This window comes from Perognathus longimembris, chromosome 2 (genome assembly GCF_023159225.1).
Source record: "Perognathus longimembris pacificus isolate PPM17 chromosome 2, ASM2315922v1, whole genome shotgun sequence".
NCBI classification, from domain to species: domain Eukaryota; kingdom Metazoa; phylum Chordata; class Mammalia; order Rodentia; family Heteromyidae; genus Perognathus; species Perognathus longimembris.
In genome coordinates, this window is record NC_063162.1 from 111,282,967 (window position 1) to 111,309,571 (window position 26,605).

Genomic DNA, 26,605 nt, shown 5'->3' on the forward strand with positions numbered 1-26,605 from the left:
ATTTCTCCAGTGTGTAAGATGACCTATGTAGTGCTTTGCAAAACTGACAACTCAACAGGATCAAAGGGCTTGCAGTTTCAATAAGGACTTCAAAATCAGGCTAAACACCATGATTTAAATATTAAAAAGGTGACTAGTTTGATTGGAAAGTTGTGACCTTAACTGAAGGCTAATCCATGAGAAAGGTGTTCTATGTACAATGGTAAATTACTGAGTTTCATCTAAGGTGATTCTTCAGATGAAGATATTTACTCTCCACAGCATATCATTGACTAAAATTGCCATGTGGAATTACTTTCTGAATTAATTTCTCACTTTATGATGTCTCTCCCCATCTGCATGTTTTCAACAATATTTTCATTACTCAAATTGCACACTAAATTAAAAATAATATTAATTTTCACCCAATAAAATGACTTATCTTTCCAATCACTTTTAGTAACTAATAAGCCACTATTCCCTAAATATTAAAACTGTCATCTCCACCACCTCCCCCTCCTCCTTTTTTTTAGCCTATTTCTAACCAAAGTTAAATTGGCCTAGTTCCAAAGTAAATGTTGCAGAGTGGCGTGAGTATGATCATTGAACTTTAACTCATTGTAGATTAACCAAATATTTTCATTTTCTATACTTAAATTTCCTATAATAAATGTGCCTCCAGGAATCAAGAAATCTATCTGAATTGGTCTTGTGTTCAATACTTCGTTGAGTATCTGTCACATCTGAATCCTTAGGCCTCACTAAGTCATACATCTGTAATGGGGTCCTGTAGTCCATGTTCCCGCCCCTATCTCTTGGGATTTAGGAACCCCATTACCTGGGGATGGGACTTCCCTTCCTATAGGACTCCAGGCACACCCATCAAGACAAGATGCTAGAAACATCACATGGTCAAGCTTGCCATGTGGCCAATATGGCGCTGGCCAGATCTGACCTCCAAAATACAACATCTACCTGGTAAAATAGTTATGTAAGAGAAGTGTATCCACAATTTGTAGCATAGAATACTGAGACAGTAAGAAATAAAGCAAGATAAAAGCTCACAACTTATTTCAAATAGAATGTGTCATTTGGGAAAATGATTTTGATAGCCTTGCTGCTAATACTTGTTTGCTTGCTTGTTTAATTGGTAGTAATAGAATTTGACCTCAAGACCTCATACTATTGCTTGACAAAAGCTAGTGTCCTACCACTTGAACCATGCCTCCAATCCTGCTTTTTGCTGGACTCAGTAAGGCATAGACAGCTTTTAATTTTTTCTAACATGCCATCTTCCTTCGTGAGTCTTTTTGTTGTTAACTATCAAACTCATTTTTGTTCCTGTAAATCTCTGTAAAATATGTTCCAAATAATGTCAAAATAATTTTTGTATGTGAAAATAATCATATAAAAAGTTACATTAAATTTTAAAATTATTATTAAAGTTATTGTTTTACAGTGCATAGCATTTTTTAGGAGTCTAAAAAAATATTTTTACTGTGGTTAATGAAATATACACCTGAGTGTACTCAACTTTTGTCATAGTTTAATTCCAAATTACTAAGGAAAATTCAGAAACATGGGTAAAAATTATTCTGTAATTAAATTGCAAAGAAATCATTTAGAATCAAGCATATTAAACATTGGACCAATGGATTATTTGTCCTGGAAACAATTCTGAAGATGGGACTCACCAAAAATATTTAAATGAGGAGATAAACTAGTAAGTTAAAAACCCCTTTTATTTTTACAGTAAATTCATCCATCAAGTCTTCACTTGATCTCACCATTTCTTAGCTGTTAACCCAGATTAATAGTATGAAAAAAATTTAGTGTATGCTCTAGAAGTTTCTGAGTTGTGAAGATTCATTTAATACAATTTTTCTTTGCTATTTCTACTTTGTAGTAGTCTGCTCAAATGATTATATGCTGATGTTTAGAGTCTACATTATATTTTTAATATATAAGTTTAATAAGGCAAAAGTATTTCTAATATAATTCCTTAGCTTTTACTATTATAGAGGGATACAAACAATACTTTTCTGTAAATAAGCTTTTATCAGAAAGCTTAGCCCTATCAAAAAGAAAAATAAACACTGAAAAGATTCAAAGGTAATGTCCTTGTTAAATATCTTCATGAGAAAATGAGTCATAAAATACATTTGACTGGATGCAAATTTTTTTTGACATATTTAACAGTTCATAAGTACACACATTGTAAATGCACAGGAAAACTTTTTAGGCTCAGGATAGTGTTGAGGTAAGGCCTGCCTCAATACCCTAACACACAAAGACTAATCCAAGCAAAGCCCATTCATCCCTAGGCTAGAGGCTTCAAGAGAAATTACTGTAGATGCTTAGACAGAGAGAAGGAGCATGCTTTTTAGGGAATCTGTTGCAGGGTGGGGATAGGTAGGAGATGACAACATTATTGACTTGGACATCAGATAAAGAATGATCTGGGCTCATGGTTGGCCTCATTCAAAAGCCATGTTTTCATTAGCACTTTAAGTGCAATGATGGTGTATATTTCTGTCCCAGGAAGTGTTCAGAAGCCTGAAGGCACAGACTGAAACAAAAAGTGATATAGGCTCGCATGGAAGAAAATGAAAAGTTTGTACAAGACCAAAGAAAGCTTCCATCAGAGAGTATTTATTAACTTAACAGCACTTGTCTTTAATAACTGAGTTTGTGCTGAAGGTGTCTGTCTGTGCAAGAAATGTTAGTTCAGTAGACACAAGTACAGGCCAAAGATAATATACCTAAATCTAAAGCATGTTCCTGTAGCATTATTATTCTGTAAGGTTTGTAGTCAATCAAATGCAACTTGGGATGGCATAAAATGCATCTCATAAGGTTTGATGGTTTCACATCTAATTTATAGTAAAGGGAAATATTGAAGATTAATTGCAATGCCCTTCAAAATAAACGCCATGTGACTTTGGCTATTCCAACCTATATTTTTTTTCTCAGAATTTAATCAAAGTCTTAGTTGTCAAGAACTCAATTGTTTAATACACTAAAGTATATTCAGATTTGAATAAATTGATCAGTACATACTGTATAAATTGATGTTTGAATAAAAATGTTAAATATATTTTTGTTAGTTTTTAAGTCACTCCAATATTTATATTGAGTTGCATTCACTACTTTTTTCAAGATTTAGCAAGGATTGGTTTCAGTGTAACAGGATGAGACAGGAAAACATGGAACACAAAGAGAGAAACGTTACTTGGTCCACAGGCAGGAAATGAGAGTTACACTCAAAAAAGGGCAGTTATCCTTTTTGAGCTAGAGGAATGCATATGGTCATACCCCCTCCTAACCTTTAATAACTAGACAATGGATCTGGGTGGCTGTGATGCGTGATGTTTATTATTCTAAAACACAAAGGTGTGCTTCAGCTTTCCCCAAATACAGGAATAACAGGTGAGTGTTAGGAACCCCTTTTCTCAGACATTCTTCTGACTTTGCTGCCTCTACCCCTTCATGAGAGTTTTTTGCAGCCTCAGACCATTTAATATGAGATAACAGGTACAGATAACCCTTCAAGTTATTCTTAATTTTAAGATGAGGTTATTTATCATTATATGGAAATATTCTAACCTCCACAGACCAGGATAAAATGGAGGTGGGGATGGGAGGAAATAAAAACAGGCAAGAGTGGAAAGAAGACAACCCTTAAAAGACAATATATTTGCTGCCCAAATGGTGTTTGTCATTCCTGGGTAACAGTTTGTTTAATATAAAACAAACTTCAATATTTGAGAAATGCAAATCCTTCTCTCTTAAATAAATATTTTCACTTTTCAGAGATTATACCTGTATGAGAGTATAAATCAACCCTGCACTTTCAGGAATAATGGAAATTGTCATTTCAGCATTGCATGGTTAGTCAAATTCTGCAAATATACATATATGTTAAGTAAAATAAATAAATATATCTTGCCTTACAAACTCTTCCAACTCGAGAAAGGATGGTCTTATCAGAAGTACTGCCTTCTTGATATGATTCACGAAAGAAGAAATATATTTTGTCATCATCTGGATTATAGGTATCCGGTATAGGGAAAGTTCCAATAAATTTTGCTCCTGTTTGAAAAATAATAGCTATAAATTAAAGTGCTAAAAAAAAACAACAACAACCAACAAGCCAGCTGTAATAGGACTAGTGAATTTAGAATGTAAAACAACTTAGAAAAATTAGAAACATAAACCATCAGTCTAATGTGTGAAGCAAGATGTGCAGACAAACTCATTGCCATGAAGAAAAGCAGAACAGTGGAAAGAGGTTCAGAACAAGTCCTCAGGAATTCTAGAGCATAGGTGAGAAGACGTTTGGCTAACACTCCCAATTTGTTACAATTCCATGAAATCAGTCACAGATCACAAAATATAAAAGGAATACATTCTGAGAAATGCATTGTTAGGTGATTTCATCATGATTCAGAGTACATCACAGAATGTAATTACATGAAGTAGGGGCTATGAACTCTTTAGGTAATATATTAGCCTGGGAACACATTTTCATGTGTGCTGTATGTGGTCCTTCGCTGGCAGAAATGCTATGTGAACATTATATTAAGGTCATCATATGAATGCCAAATGTTATTTAAGTGCTATAGGAAATCTTATCACACCTGGCAATTCAATGATTTTTATATCCATTTTTCTTATTTACGATGCAGTTATTGCTATCTAACCATGACATATTTTATTTAAAAAAATCTAAGAAAACCTGTACATATATCTCAAATTATACTTATATTCCAAAGAGCTCCTACATGCTGTTATCTGCTGCATTTTATTAAATTTCCTAAGGGGACAAAATGAAAACAGTAATAATGCTTGGGCCATCTCCAATTTGTTTTCTGGAGTCAGTCTATTTGGTTTTATATCTATATTGGTTCAAAAATAATTGTTTGACTAAAAGCAAAGAACCCAACAGAATTCTTCCTATGAATTGAGGGAAGGACTTCAGTTAAGTCAAATGTATGAAATATCTTGAAGGAAGCATAGAAAGATGCTAAAAAAAAAAGAATTTTTTTTAAAGACCTGGGAAGGTCAATAAAAAGATTAGCATTGCCTTCTATGGTTTTGCTTAAAACTCTTGATTGATTTGTTCCAAGGAAAAGTGAAAGTTGTATCCTTGCAAATAAATGCATAGCAATTGGTGAAAAGGCCAACTATTAAAAATGTTTCACAATAGCTATTTTCAATGGACAGAATTTAATATTGAGTTTCAAGTGTTTTGAGTTTCAGTTACATTCATCCCAGCCCCTCTTAGGTCTTCTGAGTCTTCCCAGTTTCCATGTAAAGGCTTAGGGGAAAAGAAATAGGGACTAGTTGTGTGAAGTTCTTTGTTTCCTCAGTATTTACTGGATTTCAAAACTTCAATAAAACATTTGTTTCACCCTCTTACAGGTTGTTGCTAAATCCCAAACATTTTATTTTAATCCCTGAGCAAAATAAAACGATCTTTTTTATTTGTAAATGAACATTTCTGATTTTTTAACAATTAACAGCAATCTAAATAAAGATTTTTCTGTAAATATATACTTGATATTTCAATTGCTAATATATTCAAGATCTACCAGGATCAAGTATTTTTAAATGAATAACTGACTCTTCAATTTTAATTTTAATTAATAAACAACAGTAAATAAGACAGTAGATGGCTAAAGAATAAAACCTAACCTTGATACCCCCAAAAGAGTTGACAACAATTAAAGGAGAAAAGGACAACCAAGGGAGTCTCCACAGACACATGAACAGATATTGAACAAGCCATACAATGTTCTAAATATACACACACTTAATCCAATGCCACCAAAGTGAGTGAAAATATTTACTCTATTTAAAATATTTATAAGTACAATACTTAAAAGAACTATCCTGTAGGTGACTCTTACAAGGATCTAAACTTAATAGTCACTAAAGTAGAATCCATTCCATATACAGAGAAAAATTGGTTGTTAGACTCTTCGACCCACAATTCATAGTGGAGATTATGAATGGACAGGGCAAGTGAAGGCTAAATCATAAATATAATTTTTAAGTAACTATAATGGGATTAAAAGGTTTAAGAAAATGATTCTGAAATTATAGTAATATGATTGGATCCCTTAATCTTGAAAATAAATGAGCTTAAGATGTTCATTACCATAAACAGAATTATACTACCTAAATATAATTTCAGTATAATATACACATTCTAGCATTGTGACTTGTAATGCTAATATCCTATTTGACCTATACAGTGACAGAGGTAAATTTATAATGAAAAAAGTAAACGGTGATGTATTTGCATAGTGGTGAAAGATTTGCACATCCTTCCCTCTGAAGAAAATGGGTAGTCAGTGATTTAAAGCAGAAAAACATCCCAAATAACAGAAAAAAAAAAACAATGTGAATGGCAACTGCCTCATAAAAGCAGTTTCTAAACATTAAAAAAAAATTGATTATATGAGCTATTGATTTTTTTTTTTACTTCTGTTGAAAACAAAAATAAGATTCAAACACAGAGGTCTTAAAAAACACAAGACAATCAAGTAGCTTTTGTCCATACTGCAAAAATGTATAGAAAATGAAAATTGTTGTCTGGGTAATACCAGGTAGCATTGTAGTCAACGGCCAAAAAATAGAGTGTGCTCAAGTCTTCATTTCATGAATTTTATTATTGTATCAACAGAGAAAAATAGTATAGATGTTTGTCCCAGTGCTATTTCTTTTAACTGTAAGCTAATACGCATTATGTATGGTTTTGTGTTTTATTCAGTCTGTGATGATGTTATTGAACTCTTAAATGCTAGTTTTTTGGACACTAATAAAATAAAATTTGTTCAGGAGGGGAATGTTAGAGATGTTTAAGCCAAATGTTTATTATATGATGAAATTTAATTATGGAAAAAAGTTAGTAGCAAATAGTACTCTATTCTCTGATTTAAATAATAAGCATACTTATGACCTAAAAATAAGTACAACTTTCAAGAATAGTTTCTTTCTTGCAGATTACACTGAGGTACTGTCTTAGAACAGTGATGTTAGTGTTTTGTGATAGAAAATCTTTCCTGACTTGCTGCCAAATGTGAGTAAAAATAGGTATCGTTAAATTACTGCATAGTGGTTGAATTAAACTATTTAAAATAAAATGAGAAGACACCTGGGCTTTATTATAGCACACCCCCACCCTGTCCTTGGCATTGAAATACATGTCCTCATAGCAATGGAGTTTGAAATCAAGCATTTTTACAAATGAACTTCTAGCCTGACTCCATGAGGCCTTGCCAAGTACAAATGTAACAAGCCCATGTGGCCTGAAGGGTAAACTGTTTTCATTTCTTCATGAGCTTCTTCATCTGGATGATGACACCTACCTATCGCTTAATAGGTAGTGATATTTTGACTTCCTTTTATTTCTTCTTATAATATGTTTCCTATTTAAAAAAAATGTCCTTTCGTGTGGTAAAATTAACAGACAACAGAGCACTCATACACCCACTTTAAATTAACACTGCCTCCATATGTTTAAATGAAGAACTAAAGCAAAATTTCCCATTAACTCCAGAAAAGAAAATAAAAACACATGCAACTGAAGCTCCATTGTTTGTTTTCATTTTCCAAGTAGTGATGTATTTTGTCCTTAAAATGCTAATAAGATGACTGTGTTTGAGGACTCACTCTAACTTGTGCCTGAGTTTCTATTTCTTTATGTTTTAAAATTGATAAAGAAAAGTGTGACATCATCTTCATAGTCATGGAGCCACCTGTAGTATTTTACCTTTGCAACTTTTTTTAATCACCTTCCTTGTAACATATTTAACTGGTGGTTCAATACCTCAAAGAAAGAATCAATGATTCCATATTTTTAAGTCTTGAAATTAGGCTAGACAGTTCTGAAGAAATTGAGCAGGATCATAGAGTTGTTGAAGAGTGCGGTCCCACACTGGTTAAAGCCTAGTAAGGCATAAAACACAATATGCCCACATATTTAAGGATTTTCAGCTCATTCAGTTGTTCCATGTATGAACACACTAAAAAGCATTCTTAGAATCTTTATCATAACACCTAAATATGCAAATGCAAATGCAATTTAGTTTTATGTTTTAATCTACACATAATATCCTGTTTGTAAAAATGCTCAGGATATGCATTTTCTAAGTTTCTTAAATTAGTCAGGAATAAATAATATATACTACAGCAGTGGTACACAGGATAAATAAACATAACCTGACAGAGAGCCTATTATTTAAAATATGATTACTTCCTTACAACTGACAGTAATCTTATGAAGCTTAATGTTTCACTTCTATATGCTATACAAAATGATAAGAAACATATATAGTATAATAAGACTTTAGTTAGGACACAAAATTAGTAAGCAAGAATGTTTTATTTATTTATTTATTTTAGTAGAAGTAAGAGTAGTGTCTCACTATGTAGCCCAGGCTGACTTTGATTTTGTATGTAGCCCTTTGTTTCCTGAGTTCTGAAATTTACAGGTGTGCACTACCATATCTGTGGTTCAAAAGCAGAGTTGTTTCATATAAATTTCTCTAATAGAAATACTTTTGTATCTGAGTCAGTATGCTCTAGTCATGTGACTATTGAACAGTTGAAACATGACTAGTGTGCATGAGAAGCCGATTTTTAAGTTTCTTTCATGTTTCTTTTATATTCTGCATTTGTAATGTTAGAGACATTCCAGTATGCTAGACTAACAACTTATGACCAGTTTATGTCTTCAGTCCTATTTTTTAATTTTTTTTTTAATTTAAATAGCCCTGCATGGAAAGTGGGTAGCATATTGGCCAGGGCATCCTTCATTCTTGTGTCCCGTGTCCATAACTGTGCCCAGAATTAAAGAATTAATGAATTTATTCCCAAAATGACTATAAAGAGACAGTAAACCTTCTAAGAGATAGGGAAAGTATTTCTTCTCAAAAGCCTAGTATCAACATAGACAAGCTGGGAGTGACTGTTTGAACACCAGGGACATCCTTACTTCATGCTTCATCCCTACTGGTAAAATATGAAGTTACAAAATATAATTTCTAAGATAACCTTTATTCTTCCAAATCAGCGCAGCTCATATGTATTCCCTCTCCTCATACCTCGAATGCTAGACAGGTGACCCACTGACTTCTGCCTTGGAGCATGGGTTGACTAAATCTAGAAAATAGCTGTTTCTCAAAAAGAAGACAGCTAGGCTCCCTGAGAACGTCAACATTTTGACTTAGTCCATCAGGTTACTCCTCATTATAAGAATCTTATGTTGTTTTAATCATTTCCTTTCTTCCTTTGCACTTTTTCCTCCAGTAAAGGAACTTAAGACTAGCTAGATCTCTGGCCAAATTAAGTTCCTCTCACTCTGGCTTGCCTTTCCCAAGAAACATCTGACTTGCTCCAAACATTTCCCCTGCCTGTAACTACACTGCCTAAGTCGTGCAATTGCTCTCTCTTTCTGTCCTAGACCTTGTTGCCCGACCCACTGTCTGGGTTTGCTGTGGGCCAGCATGGCAAATGGGCATGGACCTTATTTCTAGTGAGGCTGTAACAGCAGTCAAAGGAGCAGAATCTGGTTTTCTAGACTCTATTTCTGGATCAGGATCAGGGTCCAAAACTGGACATGCATACCTAGCTGCTTAACAGAAACTATTTGCAAAGCACCATATTGAAGCTTTTAAGATTATAATTGTAAACAAATAAGCACTGTCAACATAGCTGAGATACTGCTTAGTATGGGTGTTATGCAGAATTAAATCTCAAAGGAGAGAGAAATAAGACATAGGGAGATCAGCGTGTGAATAATACACTTTGGCAACAACCTAGAGACAAGTACCTAGGCCCTCTAGGAAAACTGGGACCATGAAAGCAAAAAGGTCAGTAGGTATTTTGAAGAAAGTAGAAACCTTGGGTGGTAGATTAGATAATAGGGATTAAAGAGATGAAGGAATCTAATATACATCCGGGGTAAATGGATGAATGAAGTTAAGAAAGTTAGGGTAACAGAAAGGAAAGGATAAAATTGAGGAAACTTCCCTTGTGCTGGTGTCCTATGCCTGTACTTCTAGCTATTCACAAGACTGAGATGTGGAAAAGGATGGTTTGACAATTGCCAAGGCAGGATTGGCTGTAAGATTCGAGGATAAAAACAGGGACTTGGAATATGGCCTAGTGGCAAGAGTGCTTGCTTCATATACATGAAGCCCTGGGTTCCATTGCTCAGCATCACATATATAGAAAACGGCCAGAAGTGGTGCTGTGGCTCAAGTGGCAGAGTGCTAGCCTTGAGCATGAAGAAGCCAGGGATAGTGCTCAGGCCCTGAGTTCAAGCCCCAGGACTGGCAAAAAAAAAAAAAAAAAAAAAAGGGACTGGGAATGTGGCTTAGTGGTAGAGTGCTTGCCAAGCATTCAGGAAGCCCTTAGGTTCCATTCCTTAGTATCACACATAAACAGAAAAAGCCAAAAGTGTTGCTGTGGCTCAAGAGGTAGAGTGCTAGCCTTGAGCAAAAAGAAGCCTGGTACAATGCTCAGGCCCTGAGTTCAAGCACCAGGACTGACAAAAAAACAAAAACAAACAACAACAAAAAACAACAAAATAAGCAGACTTATTGGTTTTCAATATTTTGTTACAATATTAAAATTATAAAAACAAGAAACAACAAAAAACTCAATTTAGTAGGTCAATTCAAGAAAAAGTTTAATCTTTATTTTTATTTTAATCACTCATTTTTTAAAATCTGAAATACTGTACTCCAAAATAAGCCCCACTCTCTCTGTCGCCTCCCTCGCCTGCTTTGTTTCCTTGGTTTTGTTTTGCTTTTGTATTTCTGTTCTTTAATACAGTAAATTGAACCCAGGACCTCATGGATCATGCTAAACAAACACTTTGCCAAACATATGGAGGCCAGGCATATGGACCCCGTGCTTCTGTTTCCCAAGGAGCTTTGATCATAGAGTTGTCCCACCCAGCCCAAACGAAATATTTTTAAGGTCGGTTACAGATAGTTGGAATTATAGTTTTAGGAAGCCCAGAAACATAGGTAACAGTTGAAACCATTAGGAAGGATACAGTCACTAAATGCTTAAGTATATAAGGAGAAATAAAGGTTTTCACTATATTAAAATGCTCAAGCAATGTCTGAAAAAAAAAGTCACAGAATACTCAGGGTATGAATTTCATCTCCCACCTTCAGAAATATGATAGCAATCATAGAAATATTAATACAACTTAGCACTTAAAACTGTTTCCTAACAGGATTTCCTATAGTAATTTTAAGAATTATGGCCCTCTGGGAAGAGACACACACGGTACTAGAAGCCATGATTATAGACAAAGTGAATCTCAGAAAGTTTTTATCAGAATGTGATAGTAAGAGCTTAAGAGAAAATACTTAATTTCCAAAGAAACAGCCAGTTTTCATTGAACTGGGACATTTTGAGAGTAAAAGGGCAACAGTAAAGTAGACAATTCCTAATAAACTGTTCTCATGATCACACAAGATCTTCACCACTAAGCACATTGCCTTGAGTAACTAACTCAGAACCACAAATGTTAATTCTCCCAAGTCTTAACCACTTGCTTGAATTTAGTTTCTCTCAGACTTCTACCATATGGCACTTCTTCCCTGAAAACTTTCTTTTCTACTGGCATCATGGACTCAGTTTGTTTGTTTTTGTTTTTATCCTTGGATTCTTTCATTCACAAATATCCTCTCTCAAATATCCTTTACTATTTTCTTTCATGTTCCTATCAGCCCCACTACCTTTCTCCCCATCCTCATTCTCCTTTTAGTCTTCATTTCATGCTATTGACATTTACCTTTACAATAACAAAGGTCAGATTTCCTGATTAAGAAGTAAACCATCAATGGCTCTGCTAGGTTTCACAATAATATTTACAGCTTCATAGTCTCTTCTCTTCCTCTCCTCACTCTCCAGGCTGATCAGCACATTAATCAATGGTGAGATCACTCACCTACCCCTGCCTCTCTGTGCAGGTCCTGTGGTAGTACTCAATAGGTGAAAAGGCCTCATAAATAGTTTCTTAGGGAGTTATACCAATTTGAAAGCTTCCTACTTCATGTCATATTTATATAGTAATAGAGCATTTTAGGTAAATAATTTTTGCATAAAAATCTTCATTTATTGTTTTAACAACAATATGGATTTATTTATGGATATGTGAAAGTGAAATAATTAAGTAAATAATCTCTTAAAAGAATAGCTATGTGATGATCACTCCTCTACTGAGAGACAGAATCTTAGACTCATTTTAAGCCATAAGAATACATTGATTTTAAAAGATACTAAAGCCTCTGTAGAAATGTCATTCTAGAGATCACATTGTTGTGTAAACAAATAGACCTGGTTATTCTGACTCAGGAAAGGTTTTAAAAGTGCTTCTCCTTCTGTTTATGTTGTCACTGTTTAAATGACACTGAGAGATAACAAAGATAGACTCCAGGAAATTTCTACCTTGCCCTCCTCCACTTTAGTCCTAGATTTATGGTGGTAATGGTAAATGTGGGCTGTCTGCTTAAACCACAGTTTTATGTTATTCTGCTCTGCAATGGAATAAAGCCTTATCTTAAGTACAAAGCAAAAGGAAATCATAATAAAAAGTGGTCTGTTATGAGGCAGTGGGGCAAAGCATGGTCTTGTATTAGCCCTTCAATTAATTAAATACATTCATTGGGAGTTCCTTGATTTCCTGTAGTTTTTAAACTTACAACATGATACTATTTAATAAGTAACTTACAATAAAATCATCATGAGACAAACCCACGTCAATATATTGCTTAAACTATCTTAACACATAATTTTATCTTTATCTTTATGGATATGGGGAAATAAGGAAGGCTAACGGTTCTGATTTGATCAATACATACATACACATGCTAAAATTTTACACAGTACCTTCAAATATGTACTAATATGTGTGAGTTAAAAAGACAAATTGTCTGGGCTGGGGATATAGCCTAGTGGCAAGAGTGCCTGCCTGGGATACATGAGGCCCTAGGTTTGATTCCCCAGCACCACATATACAGAAAACAGCCAGAAGCGGCGCTGTGGCTCAAGTGGCAGAGTGCTAGCCTTGAGCGGGAAGAAGCCAGGGACAGTGCTCAGGCCCTGAGTCCAAGGCCCAGGACTGGCAAAAAAAAAAAGACAAATTGTTCTGTCAGAAATAAACCTGCAAATCTACTAAAAAGAAGTTAGCATTACAGTCAAATCCATTTCCTATAAATTACTATGCAGTGCATAACTAACTCAAGTCATGACAATCGACTGGAGGAATCAGGTTGCCATCACTGTAATCCCAGTTCTGTAGATAAAAAGCTGTGGAAACATGACCAGTGGCTCATCTTTTCTCACCTGCAATTTGTTCATCCTTCAAAAACATAAATGTAATAATATCTCACATGTCACTGTGCATAACAAAAGTATCTGTGAAAGAACAGAATAATGCCAGAAGTAAAATATATATTCCATCAATATCTACTATTACCACATGCAAAAGCTTCTGGAGATTGTTCTGATTTGATATGGAATTCTTTCAAGTATATTTTATTAGTCTATGTTAAATCAATGATTTCAAACACTTCCAAATGAATAATAATGAGCTTATCTCTCCCAATGCAAAAATATCCAAAGTGACAACATCACTAACCATTGAGCCAGTAGTGCTCTGAAATGTCCGTTCTGATGTAATGGTGGTCATGAGTAGGCCCTAGGGATCGCGTGAATGCAGTGTCTTTGCCAAGGAAATCAGAGGCTGTTCCAGAGTAGAGGTACTCATCTGGGAGGAGAAAGGCATACACAGGACTTTCAAGAGTACAGAAGTAGATAGTATTTCAAATACACAAATTAAACAGTCTGACTCCAAAGATGCTGATTATTTGATATCAGAATATGTTACTTTGAAATTTCACTTTCAGAGATTGACTAATTTACTCAATATTACTCAAAGCAATAACTCCGTTAACTTTGAAAAACAGATAAAACAGATGTTAAATAACTGATTGTATTAAAAGGCCAAATTCTTCTGAAATATTAATCAAACATGCACTGGCTTCTCTTGGAATAGTCTTTACTTATTCCTTTCTCCCCAAAATAATTCACTTCTCTGTGTCACCCAACACACAAAAATGTATTAAAATTAAAATGCTATAATGAGGAATGGATTGTATAATTTGTGTTTACTTAACCAACACAACCTCACTGACCACAAGTTTTCTTTGCCCCACCTCTGTGGAAAGGGAGCTTTCAGCACTGAAGTCATTCTGTATAATAATAACATGATGCATTCCTTGTAGCTGATCCTGAATCTAATAGTGCAGATAAGCAGACATTCTTGAAAAGGGAATTCATGTGCCATTACTGAATACCAAACTTTTAAAATTATTTATATAAAGTTCATGTTCATGATTTATAGAGAAGAGGAAAAAGAAAGATAAAGAAGAATGGGAAGAGGGGGCAAGGATAGGAGAGGGAAAAGGAGGAGAGAAAGGATGGAAGGAAGAAAGTAGAACAGAGAAGCAGCAGATAGAGGAAGGTGAAAGGGAGAGAGAAGACTAAAGGGAGAAGAGGAAGAGGAGAAAGAGAGGGAGGAGGAGGAGGCAAAAAAGGAGAAGGGGGAAGGGAGAGAGGGACTAAAGAGAAGATGAGGAAGAGGAGAAAGAGAAGAATGAGGGGGAGGAGAAGCGGAGGAGGGGAGAAGGGGGAGGAGAAGAGGAGGAGGAGGGGGAGGGGGAGGGGGAGGGGGAGGGCGAGGGGGAGGAGGAGGGTGGGAGAGATAAAAAAAGAGATAAGAAGGCTGGGAAGTGACAATCTTCCCTAATGTTAGTCAGAGCAATGGGTGGGAAGCGGAGAGGAAGAAGTCTGTCCCTACATTAGAGTATGTTGTTCCTTTGAAAGCAAAGTCACTGACATTTAAAGAGAATTTTAGAGTTTACTATTTTGGATTACACTTAGTAGGATAAAATAAACATACCTATTGCTTTACAGTACATTTAAAAACATTTAAATAAACACATTGTTTAGCATTGAAATTCAATTTTCCTCAGAAAAAAAATTTTAAATTCTGTGTGTATAAAAAATAATCAAAATACTTTCCAAATCCCTTGGTTATATCTGTTTGTATAAGCCTTTCAATTAATTATTTGAGTCAATTTACCTAAGTAATGTCAATGGACAACTTTAGAGTAATCAAAGCACACAGAGATGAGAAATAAAGCTATGTACATTGGAGGTAGAAATGATATTTTTCCCAGACCTTTAACAGTAAGGTGCTTTGCTGGAGTATATGAGGTAAATGGCAATACAATGTTTTATTGCAGAGCAAAGTTTTAGGAATGATACAGCCAACAAAAGCATAATGAACAAGCTTTGCAAAAGTAAAACAAGCAAGACATTCTTTTGAAATATAAAAACTTGCAGGTATTTTAATATTTTGTCAAAAAAGAATGTGAGTACCTAATATTAAAAAAATCATCTTCTTTGTATCTAGAATTACTTATGGATTCCTAAATGGGGTCAGCTATGCCTTTTTGTATTAAGGGATTTTTGACAGCTAAAAATCCCACATCATCTATTTCTTTTACTGAGACGAGTGATCACAAGCCACATAATTTTCAGAACACACAGAAACACAGATATTCTCACTTCTATGTGAGATCACTGGTTCCCAGTAAGTGAAAATTAAAATGTCATGGGGCCTCTCTCTTATCTTCTGTTCAAACATTTGACAGACAAGCTACATAAAAGGAGATTCAAGTTAAGAACCAAAGGAAGACAAAAATAATTCTCATAATGGTTGAAAATTAGGAGATCCTGCTGACATTCTTCAGAATGGGCTTTAGACCACACGGTATTACATTCTCTAAACAAGTCACTCATCTCACATGAGAATGAAAATGGAAACAGAGTGAGGGAAAGCTAACCATGCTTGAAAAATATATACCAATTCCCTTAATAGTGAAATTGGGAAAGACTTGTTTTAACATTATATATCTTTATTTGGTAACTTGGTTCTTTTGTTTATTAATTAGCCTAGGACCCAATACATGTTTAGTAGCCATACTGAACAAAATGGAGACATAGCTCAGGATAAGAAACTACCAGATATTTCAATATAAAACTGCATAAGGTAAAATTAAGCATACTATTGACACTAAAAATAATTGAATGAACAATTGATTTACAAAGCAACTATGTTGACATTGACATGTTCAGCCTTCCTTTATTGATAATGATGATCTGCAGAGAATGATGTGCCACCAAAATTGTCTTCAATTAGATAAGGAAATGAGGTTTAATTTTCAGTAAGCCCTTACCTGCCATTACTGAAGCAAAAGGCTGCTGCGGGTCAAAAGGACATTTCAGTCTTCCAGACTCCAAGTTATGTGTGTCTAGTTTGAATATGAGATCCTGTGACAAGAAACACATGTGATAGTTGTAAATTTATCCCAGTTAGCAAGTACATGGGAGGCAAGAATTAAATTCTAAATCATAAATTCAATAAAAATTAGTTGAGCATATATTATATACTCCCTGGTTTCTTTACTCTGTAGCTGGCATTGCATCTGGCAAGATTCTATATCCATGTTAGGCCTTCATTTCCCCAAAATTTTAATGCTCATGTTGAATGGATTATTCAGCTTGAAGTAGTTACATACTCATAAATGCATTTAGTATGGACTATCATCAATATCAATAACCACCAAATGTACATATTTTGTTTGAATTTGATGATAAAGGTGATACACAGAGGGGTTACAGATACATATTTTAAGTTGCACAATTTATTGAGCCTCATAAACCAACTTTTAAAAAGAAATGTATTTACTATATAATATTTGTACCCTGAGTATGATTTATATAACTTAAGCATCTGCAATTATACCAGATTACTGAATCTTTATGATAAAAAAAAAAAAAACTCTTATGGGTTATAAAAAAAAGAAAGAAAGAAAATGATCCTAAGACAGGTAGCTTGTTTTCAAAGCTGTTGATATGTGGAAGGAAAGAAAATCCCATTATAGTGTTTTCACTATTGTAAAATCCTCATACACAATAAAGCCACATAGTTATTTTGGACGAAACTTATATTTTTACAATAATGGCCACAGATGGAATGACATTGGCAGACTTCTAATGCTCACAAAATAAAACAACATATTACATTGAACCGTCCAAGATAAATATGCATGTATAATGAATATAGCCCCATGAGCCTGAGTATTTCATAACAATGACAACACTACTATGCATCACAAAGACAGATGACGCACCCTATTCACCCACTAGAGGAATCCATAAAGTTAGACTTTCTAGAGCTACAAAAGTTCAGTGGGGTACACATGTCTGGCTTCTATTTATGTAGAAAGCAAACCAGAAGTAAAAGAGAGAGAGAAGAAATTTGATTATTTCTTGCATTATATTGTCACTTGTAACTCCTACTACTCCAGGAAAAATTGTGATAGAAATTAAATACCCTGATTAGCAACTGATACTTTCTTAATTGCTAACCCAATACACTTTAATACTGGCAATAGTTCCACTTAACAAATAAAAGCTACTAAGGAGAGCCCACTGAACTGTCACTACAAGTCTAACAGTATACCTACATTAGTAATTCCAGCTTTATTTGTTATAATGAGGACCATTCCTAGCTGAGCATTATAGAATGCTAATAGAAGACAAAGTAGTAGGAGCTTGAACTCAGGGTTATCATGTGATCTACTCTCTGAACTGAAACTCATGGATGTAACATCAATGTATAGACTCACTGCTGCCATAGAATACTTGATCACATCCAATTTTGATCACTTGTATTTACATTAAACAGGAACAGGCTAATTAAAGGTTTTGAAAAAAATATCTATAATAGCACATTTAAGTCATGCTTCCCAACTATGCTTTGGGATAGAGGCATAGTGGTGGGCAACAAACCTATAATACATAGTGATATATCAGCATAAAATTATATACTATATAATCACAAAAGATAAATAATTTCCCCATATTAAACAGATCTGATAACTCTAAAGCCTCAACTTGGAAATTGTAAAAAGAATACTTAACTGGATCCTGGATCCCCAGAATGTAAATTAATAAAAAGAGATTATATCTTGAAAAATGGCTTAGTGTATCAAAGGTACTAGAAAAGAAACCTCTTAAAAACTGTAGAGTCTTTTATTTTTAAATGCAATGCTGTATTGAGTTCTCAAGAAAGCCCTACAAAAATTAATATTTGGGGGAACTGCGGATGAGGACAAAGAGAATAAATTGACCCCTTGAGCCAAAGATACCTATAGTGAGGTTAAAAAAAACAATAATGGATGACAGATACACGTCCTAAGTGGAAAGACTGAACCACATAGCAGTCTTTAGTTTTGAGAATTTCGCTTTATAAAATTTGTCCTAAGAAATTACTTGAGCTTAATTATACAAAAAGTATATGTCTGATGTATACACACACACACACACACACACACACACACACACACACTAAAACATGTTACAGAAATACAGAGATAACTAAACAGACTTCAGTTGCTCATGCCTAGAATCTCAGGTGCTCAGGAGACTGAGATATTAAGATTGAGGTTAGAAGCCAGTCTGGGCAGGAGTGCCTCTGAGACTCTTGCCCAATTAAACACCAAAATGTCAGAAAGAAAACTGTGGCTCAAGTAGTAGAACATTACCTTTCAGCACAAAAGTTTAGGAACAGGGCTTAGTTTCAGAGTTCAAGCCCAATGACTGGCACAAAAAAAAAGAAATAAAGGAAGGAAGGAAGGGAAGGAGGGAGGGAGGGAGGGAGGGATGGAGGGAGGGATGGATGGATGGAGGGAGGCCAGAGAGGAGTTAATAATAATTTACTAAGGGGCTGGGAATATGGCCTAGTGGCAAGAGTGCTTGCCTCATATACATGAAGCCATGGGTTTGATTCCTCAACACCACATATATAGAAAATGGCCAGAAGTGGCACTGTGGCTCAAGTGACAGATTGCTAGCATTGAGAAGGAAGAAGCCAGGGACAGTGCTCAGGCCCTGAGTTCAAGGCCTAGGACTGGCAAAACAATAATAATAATAATAATAATATACTAAGATGAATAAATTAGACTACTAGTAAGAAAAAAATTATTACAAGGAGACAAAGTAACTGTCGGTATCATCTCTACTTAAAGATGAGATTGAAGCCATAGAAGGGTAATCTTATAGAAATAATCTACTTCTAACCCATTTATTGAACAAGAATTCATCATGACACATATATTTTTGGAAATATGTTTATCTTTCTATGCTTCTGTTGGAATATAGAATAAGTGAATATGGAATAAGCAATGGACCAACTACTATGACAGAGTATATACAATTATGATTTTTTCTTTTTTAAAATTTATTTTCATTGTCAAGGTGATGTACAGAGGGGTTATAGTTACATATGTAAGGTAGTGAGCACATTTCTTGTCAAACTTCTTAACTCCTTCATTTTTCTCCCACCTTCCCTCCTCTCCAATACCTACACACAGTTAACTTCCAACATATTGTCTTATAAGTATCCATGTTGCATTGGTTCAATTTTGTCCCCTTTTACACTTTATATTCAAAATAATCCTGGAAAATATTTACTACTATGATCATCATCATTTTACTGAATGAACACAAGCTTAGAAGGTTTATTCATTGTATATGAGGCAGTGAAAAGTAATGACCAGAGCCATTTCAACCTTGACTCTGAATCCTCATGCTACAATTAGAAGTTGTTGACAGCAACTCTTTCCTAAATTCCACATCCAAATGACCTCTTGCCACAAACTACTGAACATATCTCAAATATACTATGCCCAAGCAGTAACTCACCATTCCCTCCACAAACTTGTCATTGCCCTGACCTCAGTAAATACCATCTTGTTCCAACTGACCTGGATTCATCTTAGCTTGTCCATTTCTTCTTAATGTCTCACTAAACTGAATGGCAGACCTTAGAGTGCGCCTTCCTGCAGCCCTTTATCATAGTACTATTTGCTCTTTCCTGCAACTTTTGGAGACCCTTGCCTATTTGAAAATAGAAAGAGTTTCTAAACTTCTGGAGAAAAAAAGGAAATTCATGAAACTAATGATTCATAAAACAGTTTATAATCTTGAAGCAGGACTGCCATCTAATTAATTATGTGTACTCCTGACTGGCTTGAAAACTAGTTTCAATATCCCCATTCACTCATAATTCTCTCATTCAGAGAACTTGTAAATTTGACTGCCCCTGGGTTTCTTGACAGTCCCAGGCTAAGTAATTAGCTCCATCTAAACTCCCTTTCAGCATGTGTGACTTTTAAGGAGTTGTGGAACACTATTTGCTTCCCTCAGCAGGTTAGGAGTTTGCCCTTTAGCCTCAGGCTTGAAAACACACCCAAGCTGTGGGGCTATCTCATATAATTACACCCTATGCTAGGAGCTACTCTTATATATTACCCTTCATCAAAGCTAGGCAAGAGAACATTACACCAGCAGCTAAGAATGATGGATGCAGTTGCCAAGTCTCCTAGTGGTTCAGAGATTTAGCTACCAAGGTTGCTTTATTTTCAAATAGTTGATTCTCGGCTGGTTGGACAAGTTGGTTGAAAAAGAAAATTTGCTTGGGCACAGTTATGGGTTTGATTTCTGTACAAATCAGTTAAATCAATGTAAAGAAACCTGTCCCAGAAGCCCACATTTCACTTTCAAACACACAGTCAATTATTTTGCAAATATGTGTGGTTATTCATGAGAAGTATATACATAAACATGAGGATAGCAGTATATACAAAGAAATAGTTTTGGGAACATATTTCTGGTGCTAAGTTAGGAATGTATACTCTAGATACATTCTGCCTTGGTTCAGTTCATTGCCAGACCACTTATTAGCTAGGTAACCCTTGAAAATGTAATTATTGTTCCAATGAGATTTCATGTTTTTCTCCATCCTGTAGAGCAGGAATTACAATGATTCTAACTTCATTAAGAGTTTGTGAAATTCCAAAGAAAGGATATATGTAATACTTGACATTGTCCATGACACAAAGTGACTACCTTATTCATTTTATTTTAAATTTCTGAAATCTGAATGTTTTTCATCTATTCAATGTGCAAATATTAGAAATCGCACACACACACACATACAAATACAGGGATTCACTATAATCTGTCACTGAACTCTGAACTCTCCATCTTTTCTCAGCCTTCTGTATATATGTCACTATACCTTGCTCTTCCGCAATATGAATCTGGCTGACTAGACATAATGAAAGCAGGGTGACTATTCATATAAATTCTCTTTATTGAATATTCTCTGTTGTAAACACATAATAGGCCAACTTTAATGAATAGGAAACATGAAATTATTTAAAAATATAATTCCCTTGCAACATCTTATGAAAACTGGATCTCTGCCAATTGTACTATACTATACTGTACTGTATGGTACTTAAAGAAAATGCAAGGGAAAGGCAAGCTATGCATAGAAAACAACCTGAGACATTTTATGCTACTGATTTTCATTATTTTATTAAAACAAGTTTTAGTAACAAAACATTGCTGGCAGGAAAATAATATATTACAAAAATGATAATCTATACAATCCTATATTATACATTTAGTATATATTTTAATTTTTATATTTAAGCATGTCTTCTTGATGTTATTAATATTAAGCAACAATGTACTGTGTTAAATAACATGTTTCCTTTAAAGTATGATGTGTTATTTTACCTCCTTGTAGACTCCAACATCGATATATCCACACATGGGATGAAACGCTCCAGTTCCACACACGTAAATGTGAGTCTTGTTATATGGTTGAAGTACCCGTATGAAATTTGCACATTCAGTCTATTAGGCATAAACACGAATATTATTAGCTTACAATTTCAAACATTATTCTTCATAGTCCATGTTTTGTAAGAAAAACAAACATAAAAAAAGATTTGTGAGAAAGATTTAAATATCCAATTTATCCCCCACAAAAGTAAGAAAATATAGAAACTGTTGTGAATTGAAAACTTCCCCAAATTACATTTTTTAGCTAATCAGTGTTAAAATATCTCTCATGTTTCTGAAAGAGTTCAAAAGAATTATATACACAGAATTAGAATGACACATCCAACATTTCTATAAAGAAGTAAAAGATAAAACCTCTAATATTCCCTATTGTAAGTCTTTGCAATAAACTGTTTCTACTACCATCTGTCCCAGCCACGATGAGCCACTGAGCAAAACACTGAATACAGATGTTCATTCCCATAACTGTATCCTATTCCCTTTCAGTTGTACAAAGAAGTTTCAATTCAACATGCCTATTTGTGAGTATAATGCATCTTGATCAGTGTCACCTCCATTGTTCTGTATCCCATTCTTTTTTGAGTAAAATGCCTTGCCACTGATTGCCATTTCTTTTCATATGCTACAGAGATTTAAGAATCAGATTGCATCCTCATTCTCATGAACATCTTTATATACCCAGTGGAACTGTTGAAAACTTTTACAGTTCTTCTAATTTTACATTTGCATATTCCTGAAAGTCTTTATGTACACATTTATTATCTTTGGAAATTGATTGAATTTAGCTACATTGATTCTTTTTCTTCATATAATTTATTATCTTCACAGAATTGTTGAAAAAATATTTAGTCATGATTTTATGATTCTTGACCACCAAAACCCCTTAAAAATACAAGGTGTACCTTTCATTAATAGATAATTATTTTATATGCAAGGTATGCAGATGTTTACTAAGAAGTTGGGAACCTACTATGAAACAATTAATTTTCATAGCAAAAGTCCTGTTTCACATTGTACTTTAACCAATCACTAAGACATCAGCATAAGCATCACTCTTGTGAGAGCTGTCAGGACTATATTTTAAAAAGCAAAAACCAAAAAAATCAATGATGTACCTATTAGAATTTTTAAAATTGAATATAAAATTTAAGAAGACTATGTCAACTTTTATGACTTTTTTAATTGTTAGCTTAGATTTGTCACCTCAGCTACTCAGGATGAAGATAACAGGACTTCTGCAGTTCAAGGCTAGCCTGGACAAGAAGTAGAAAAAGCACAATCTTAATCTGTAAGGGAAGCATAGTAGTCCATACCTATGAACTCAGCTTCAAAGGATGTGTAGGTAAGATGATTTATGGTCTGAGGCTAATCCTGGGATAAAAATATGAAATCAAATTTGAAAAATGACTAAAACAAAAACAGCCAGGGGCATGGCACAGATGGTAGAGTGTACCCCTAGCAATTACATAGCCCTAAATTCAAACCACAGTACTGACCAAAAAAAAAAAAGATATCATTAAGAAAACTTCCTTATATCATACTATATTATGTGAGTTTTACATATGTTTCCATCCAAATGACTCATAATGGAGGATTTCTCTTTTTCTAGTACAGAAGTACCATATAAAAATAGATTCACATTTTTAACATTGAATAAGGAGATCTCAAATGAAAATCTAATTCAGAAAGATAAATATGCCTTGCTAATAGTTTCAAACAATGATGAGAATAATGAAAAAAAGCCAAGAGAATAAAGTGTAAACAATCCTATGATCACCAGATAAATTGTAGTGAAGACCTTATGGCTGGAGCAGGAATTGTATTACTATTTTCCAGGCTCCACTTCTGCTCACTGACATTACTTTTGTCTTCATCTCTCCTTTCATCTTGAGATTTACATGAGGATGGTATCCACCCAGGAACCATACACAGAGGAGAAGTAAACAGTAAGGCAAGCATGAGAAGTGAAGTAGGGAGAGGGTGTCACTGTTAGATACTACATCATTTTTTCAAAAGCCCAGGTTTTTGTTTTTGTTTTAATCAATGAGAGAATCTAAGGGACAGTTCCACATGATCTGTAGTGAAGTGCTTATATAAATAAATAAAACCAATCCCCTTCCAGATGATAAATTGTAAAATCAGACAAGTTAGGGACTATAACAGTCAGGAATAAAATGGTAAACAAAGCCCATGGTGAAGTTTTATACACCAAAAGCTTGAAGTCTCATGGAAATACTTTGCCTTCTCTAACTATTTTCAAGGTAGTTTATTAAAATGTAACCAAACCTGCAAAGCAACCTATCAAGCTAGTTTCTAAACTTGATGAGACATTATCTAGAGTTAAAGTCTGGAATCCTTCTCCTCTTTGACTAGGCTAACTGGGAGTAGACAGAAACATGGGTCAGTTTAAGTTATCAGGTCAAACTTACATACCTACAAAAGAGAAAATAAAAAGGTCTATTACTTAGTAAAGATTTTCTCTAGGCAAATTTACATTTGGAATTTCCTAAGCCTAGAGACAAAGGTTACACATTGGTTCCGTTAAGAAAAAAAATCTGTATGAAGTCCATGTACCAGAAATGATAAAATATGAGATCTTTAACTTTACATTTTTTGGAGTCAACTTTTCAAACAAACACTTAGCTCAAGGACTTTACAATGACTTCCCTCTAAATCATGACTTTGTTTTTGTTTTTTAATCTCTGGGATTGTGTGTTGTTTTCTTTTTGTGCACAAAGTTGTGCTTAAATAGCATGATCAATAATTAACTTGATTTAATTCACTTAGTGATTAGCCATGACTACTGATGGTGGTATAATTCTCTGAGGCATGAAGCAAGATAACTTTGAGAAGCAGCCTTTCAAACTTTCTCTGAAAGCTGGCTAATTTGTCAGCTCTTGTCCACAATGACAGTTGTTGTATACATCCAAACAATCTCTCAAACAAGATATTTAAATTGGGACAACTATTGAGTTTCCTTGTTCTTCTCCATTTTCCCTGTCCTCTTTTCTACTCAGACACTCCCATTGGAAAAAGGAAAGAGAGAAAGAGAAAAATCAAGATTAAGAAGCCAATTCCTTAATTATCTCAGTAACACTATCTCAGTGTTTCACCTCTTACATGAATTCATACAAATATGAGTAAATAAATAAGCTAATACAAACTGAATATCTTTAGAAAATCTTTAGAATATCTTTAGAAAAACAAATTCATCTACTACTGAACATTTAGTTTCCATTTCTCCTCAGAAACCTGGAAATATACAAAAAAAGCTATCCTTGTAATTCTTAAGACTTTCATGAAGTCCAATTAAATCCAACATAGTACAGCATGTTACAATTGTTCATTTAAATTTATTAAGTTAAATATAGGAGGTCATATATAAATCCAGTGTTTGGTGTATTTTTTTTTAATTTGATTTGTCTTTGGTGGTACTGGGAATGGAATACAAGGCCTCAATGCTTGGCAGGTATTCTACCACTGAGCAGAATATTGTGTTCCTAAAACATTCTTGAAATCAAGATGCAGTTCGGCAGTTCTCAGACAGAATTCAGTATTTAAAGATATCAATCTTAGCCTAATAATGTTTAAAATATTCTTCTTAAAACATAGCTACCACTTTGAAATATATACATACAAATCCAATACCAGCCTGGTATGGTGGTACATGATTATGGCCCCAGCACTCAGGAGATGAAAGGAAGAGAATGACAAGTGTAAGGGCAGCCTAGGCTCTTAGTAAGATGATGTGTCTAAAACTAAAATATAAAATTGAAGCAATAATAGTGAAGAAGTCTAAATAGCAAATGCTTGTTTTAGTAAAAAGAGATAAACAACCTTTTTCTTTTTTCTTTTTTTGGCTGTGGGGCTTGAACTCAGAGCCTGTGCACTATGACCACTTTTGCTCAAGGATAATGCTCTACCCCTTTTAGCCATAACTCCACTTCCAGTTTTTGAAAGGATAATTTGCGATAAGAGTCACACAGGGAGGTTTCTGGCAGGGCTGGCTTTAAACTGTGTCCTCAGAGCTCATCCTCCTGAGTAGCTAGGATTATAAGACTGAGCCACTCATACCTGGCTTAAACAAATATTTTAAATTTAAAAAATGAATTATTATTAAAATATTAATATTAAAATATTTAAAAGCCTATACCTCAAATGAAATCATTGATAGGTGAGAAGTATGTAATAACAATAATACAGCCCTTATCACATATTTATATGACATCCATCTGTTGATCTATTTATCTATCTATCTATCTATCTATCTCTTTATCTATATACATGTAATCACATATATGCTAAGGAACTCTGAAATTAATCAGTAAGGTAAACAAAAACACTAAAATTAAAAATAAGCAGTTACAGGAACATCCACTAAAACACAATTTAACAAGTGGAAAATATTTAGTATTTGCAGTGATGGAAGGTTTTCAAGCTTAAATGGCAAAAATAATTTTCCTTTCATTGTCAAAGCTTACATGATTAATTCTTTGTTATATATTCATACAAAAATATTTTCTCTAAACTGTATCAAATATTGGAAGGCTATGGGAAAATATAGATTCTCATAACCACATACTGGTGATTGGAATGTAGGAGATATGCCCTTTCTATAGGGCAATGTAACAGTATGCATTAAAAATGTCATGTGGTTAACTAGTAAGTCTAGTCAATAACCAGAGGTCTTCACAATTTTTTTTTTATATAAGGCTCTTCTTGTGCTGTATGATTTGTAATAGTAAAAACTGAGTACACATCAAACATCTAAGAAGAGGATTTCTATAGTAATGTATGGAGGAAT

General features: G+C 34.2%; 1 protein-coding gene across 3 annotated transcripts in view; it reads right to left on the reverse strand.

The window, feature by feature from the left end:
• Sema3d (semaphorin 3D) overlaps window positions 1-26,605 on the reverse strand; it is a 172,759-nt gene that overhangs the window by 52,748 nt on the left and 93,406 nt on the right. For all 3 annotated transcript variants that reach the window (XR_007210077.1, XM_048339924.1, XM_048339925.1), the window contains exons 5-8: window positions 21,733-21,852; window positions 16,317-16,410; window positions 13,652-13,780; window positions 3,929-4,071 (exon numbers count right to left, since the gene is read on the reverse strand). Coding sequence is in view for 2 of the 3 variants with exons in the window: in XM_048339924.1 (XP_048195881.1) it covers window positions 3,929-4,071; window positions 13,652-13,780; window positions 16,317-16,410; window positions 21,733-21,852 (486 nt within the window). In the remaining variant the exon portion in view is untranslated. The remainder of the gene's footprint in view (window positions 1-3,928; window positions 4,072-13,651; window positions 13,781-16,316; window positions 16,411-21,732; window positions 21,853-26,605) is intronic.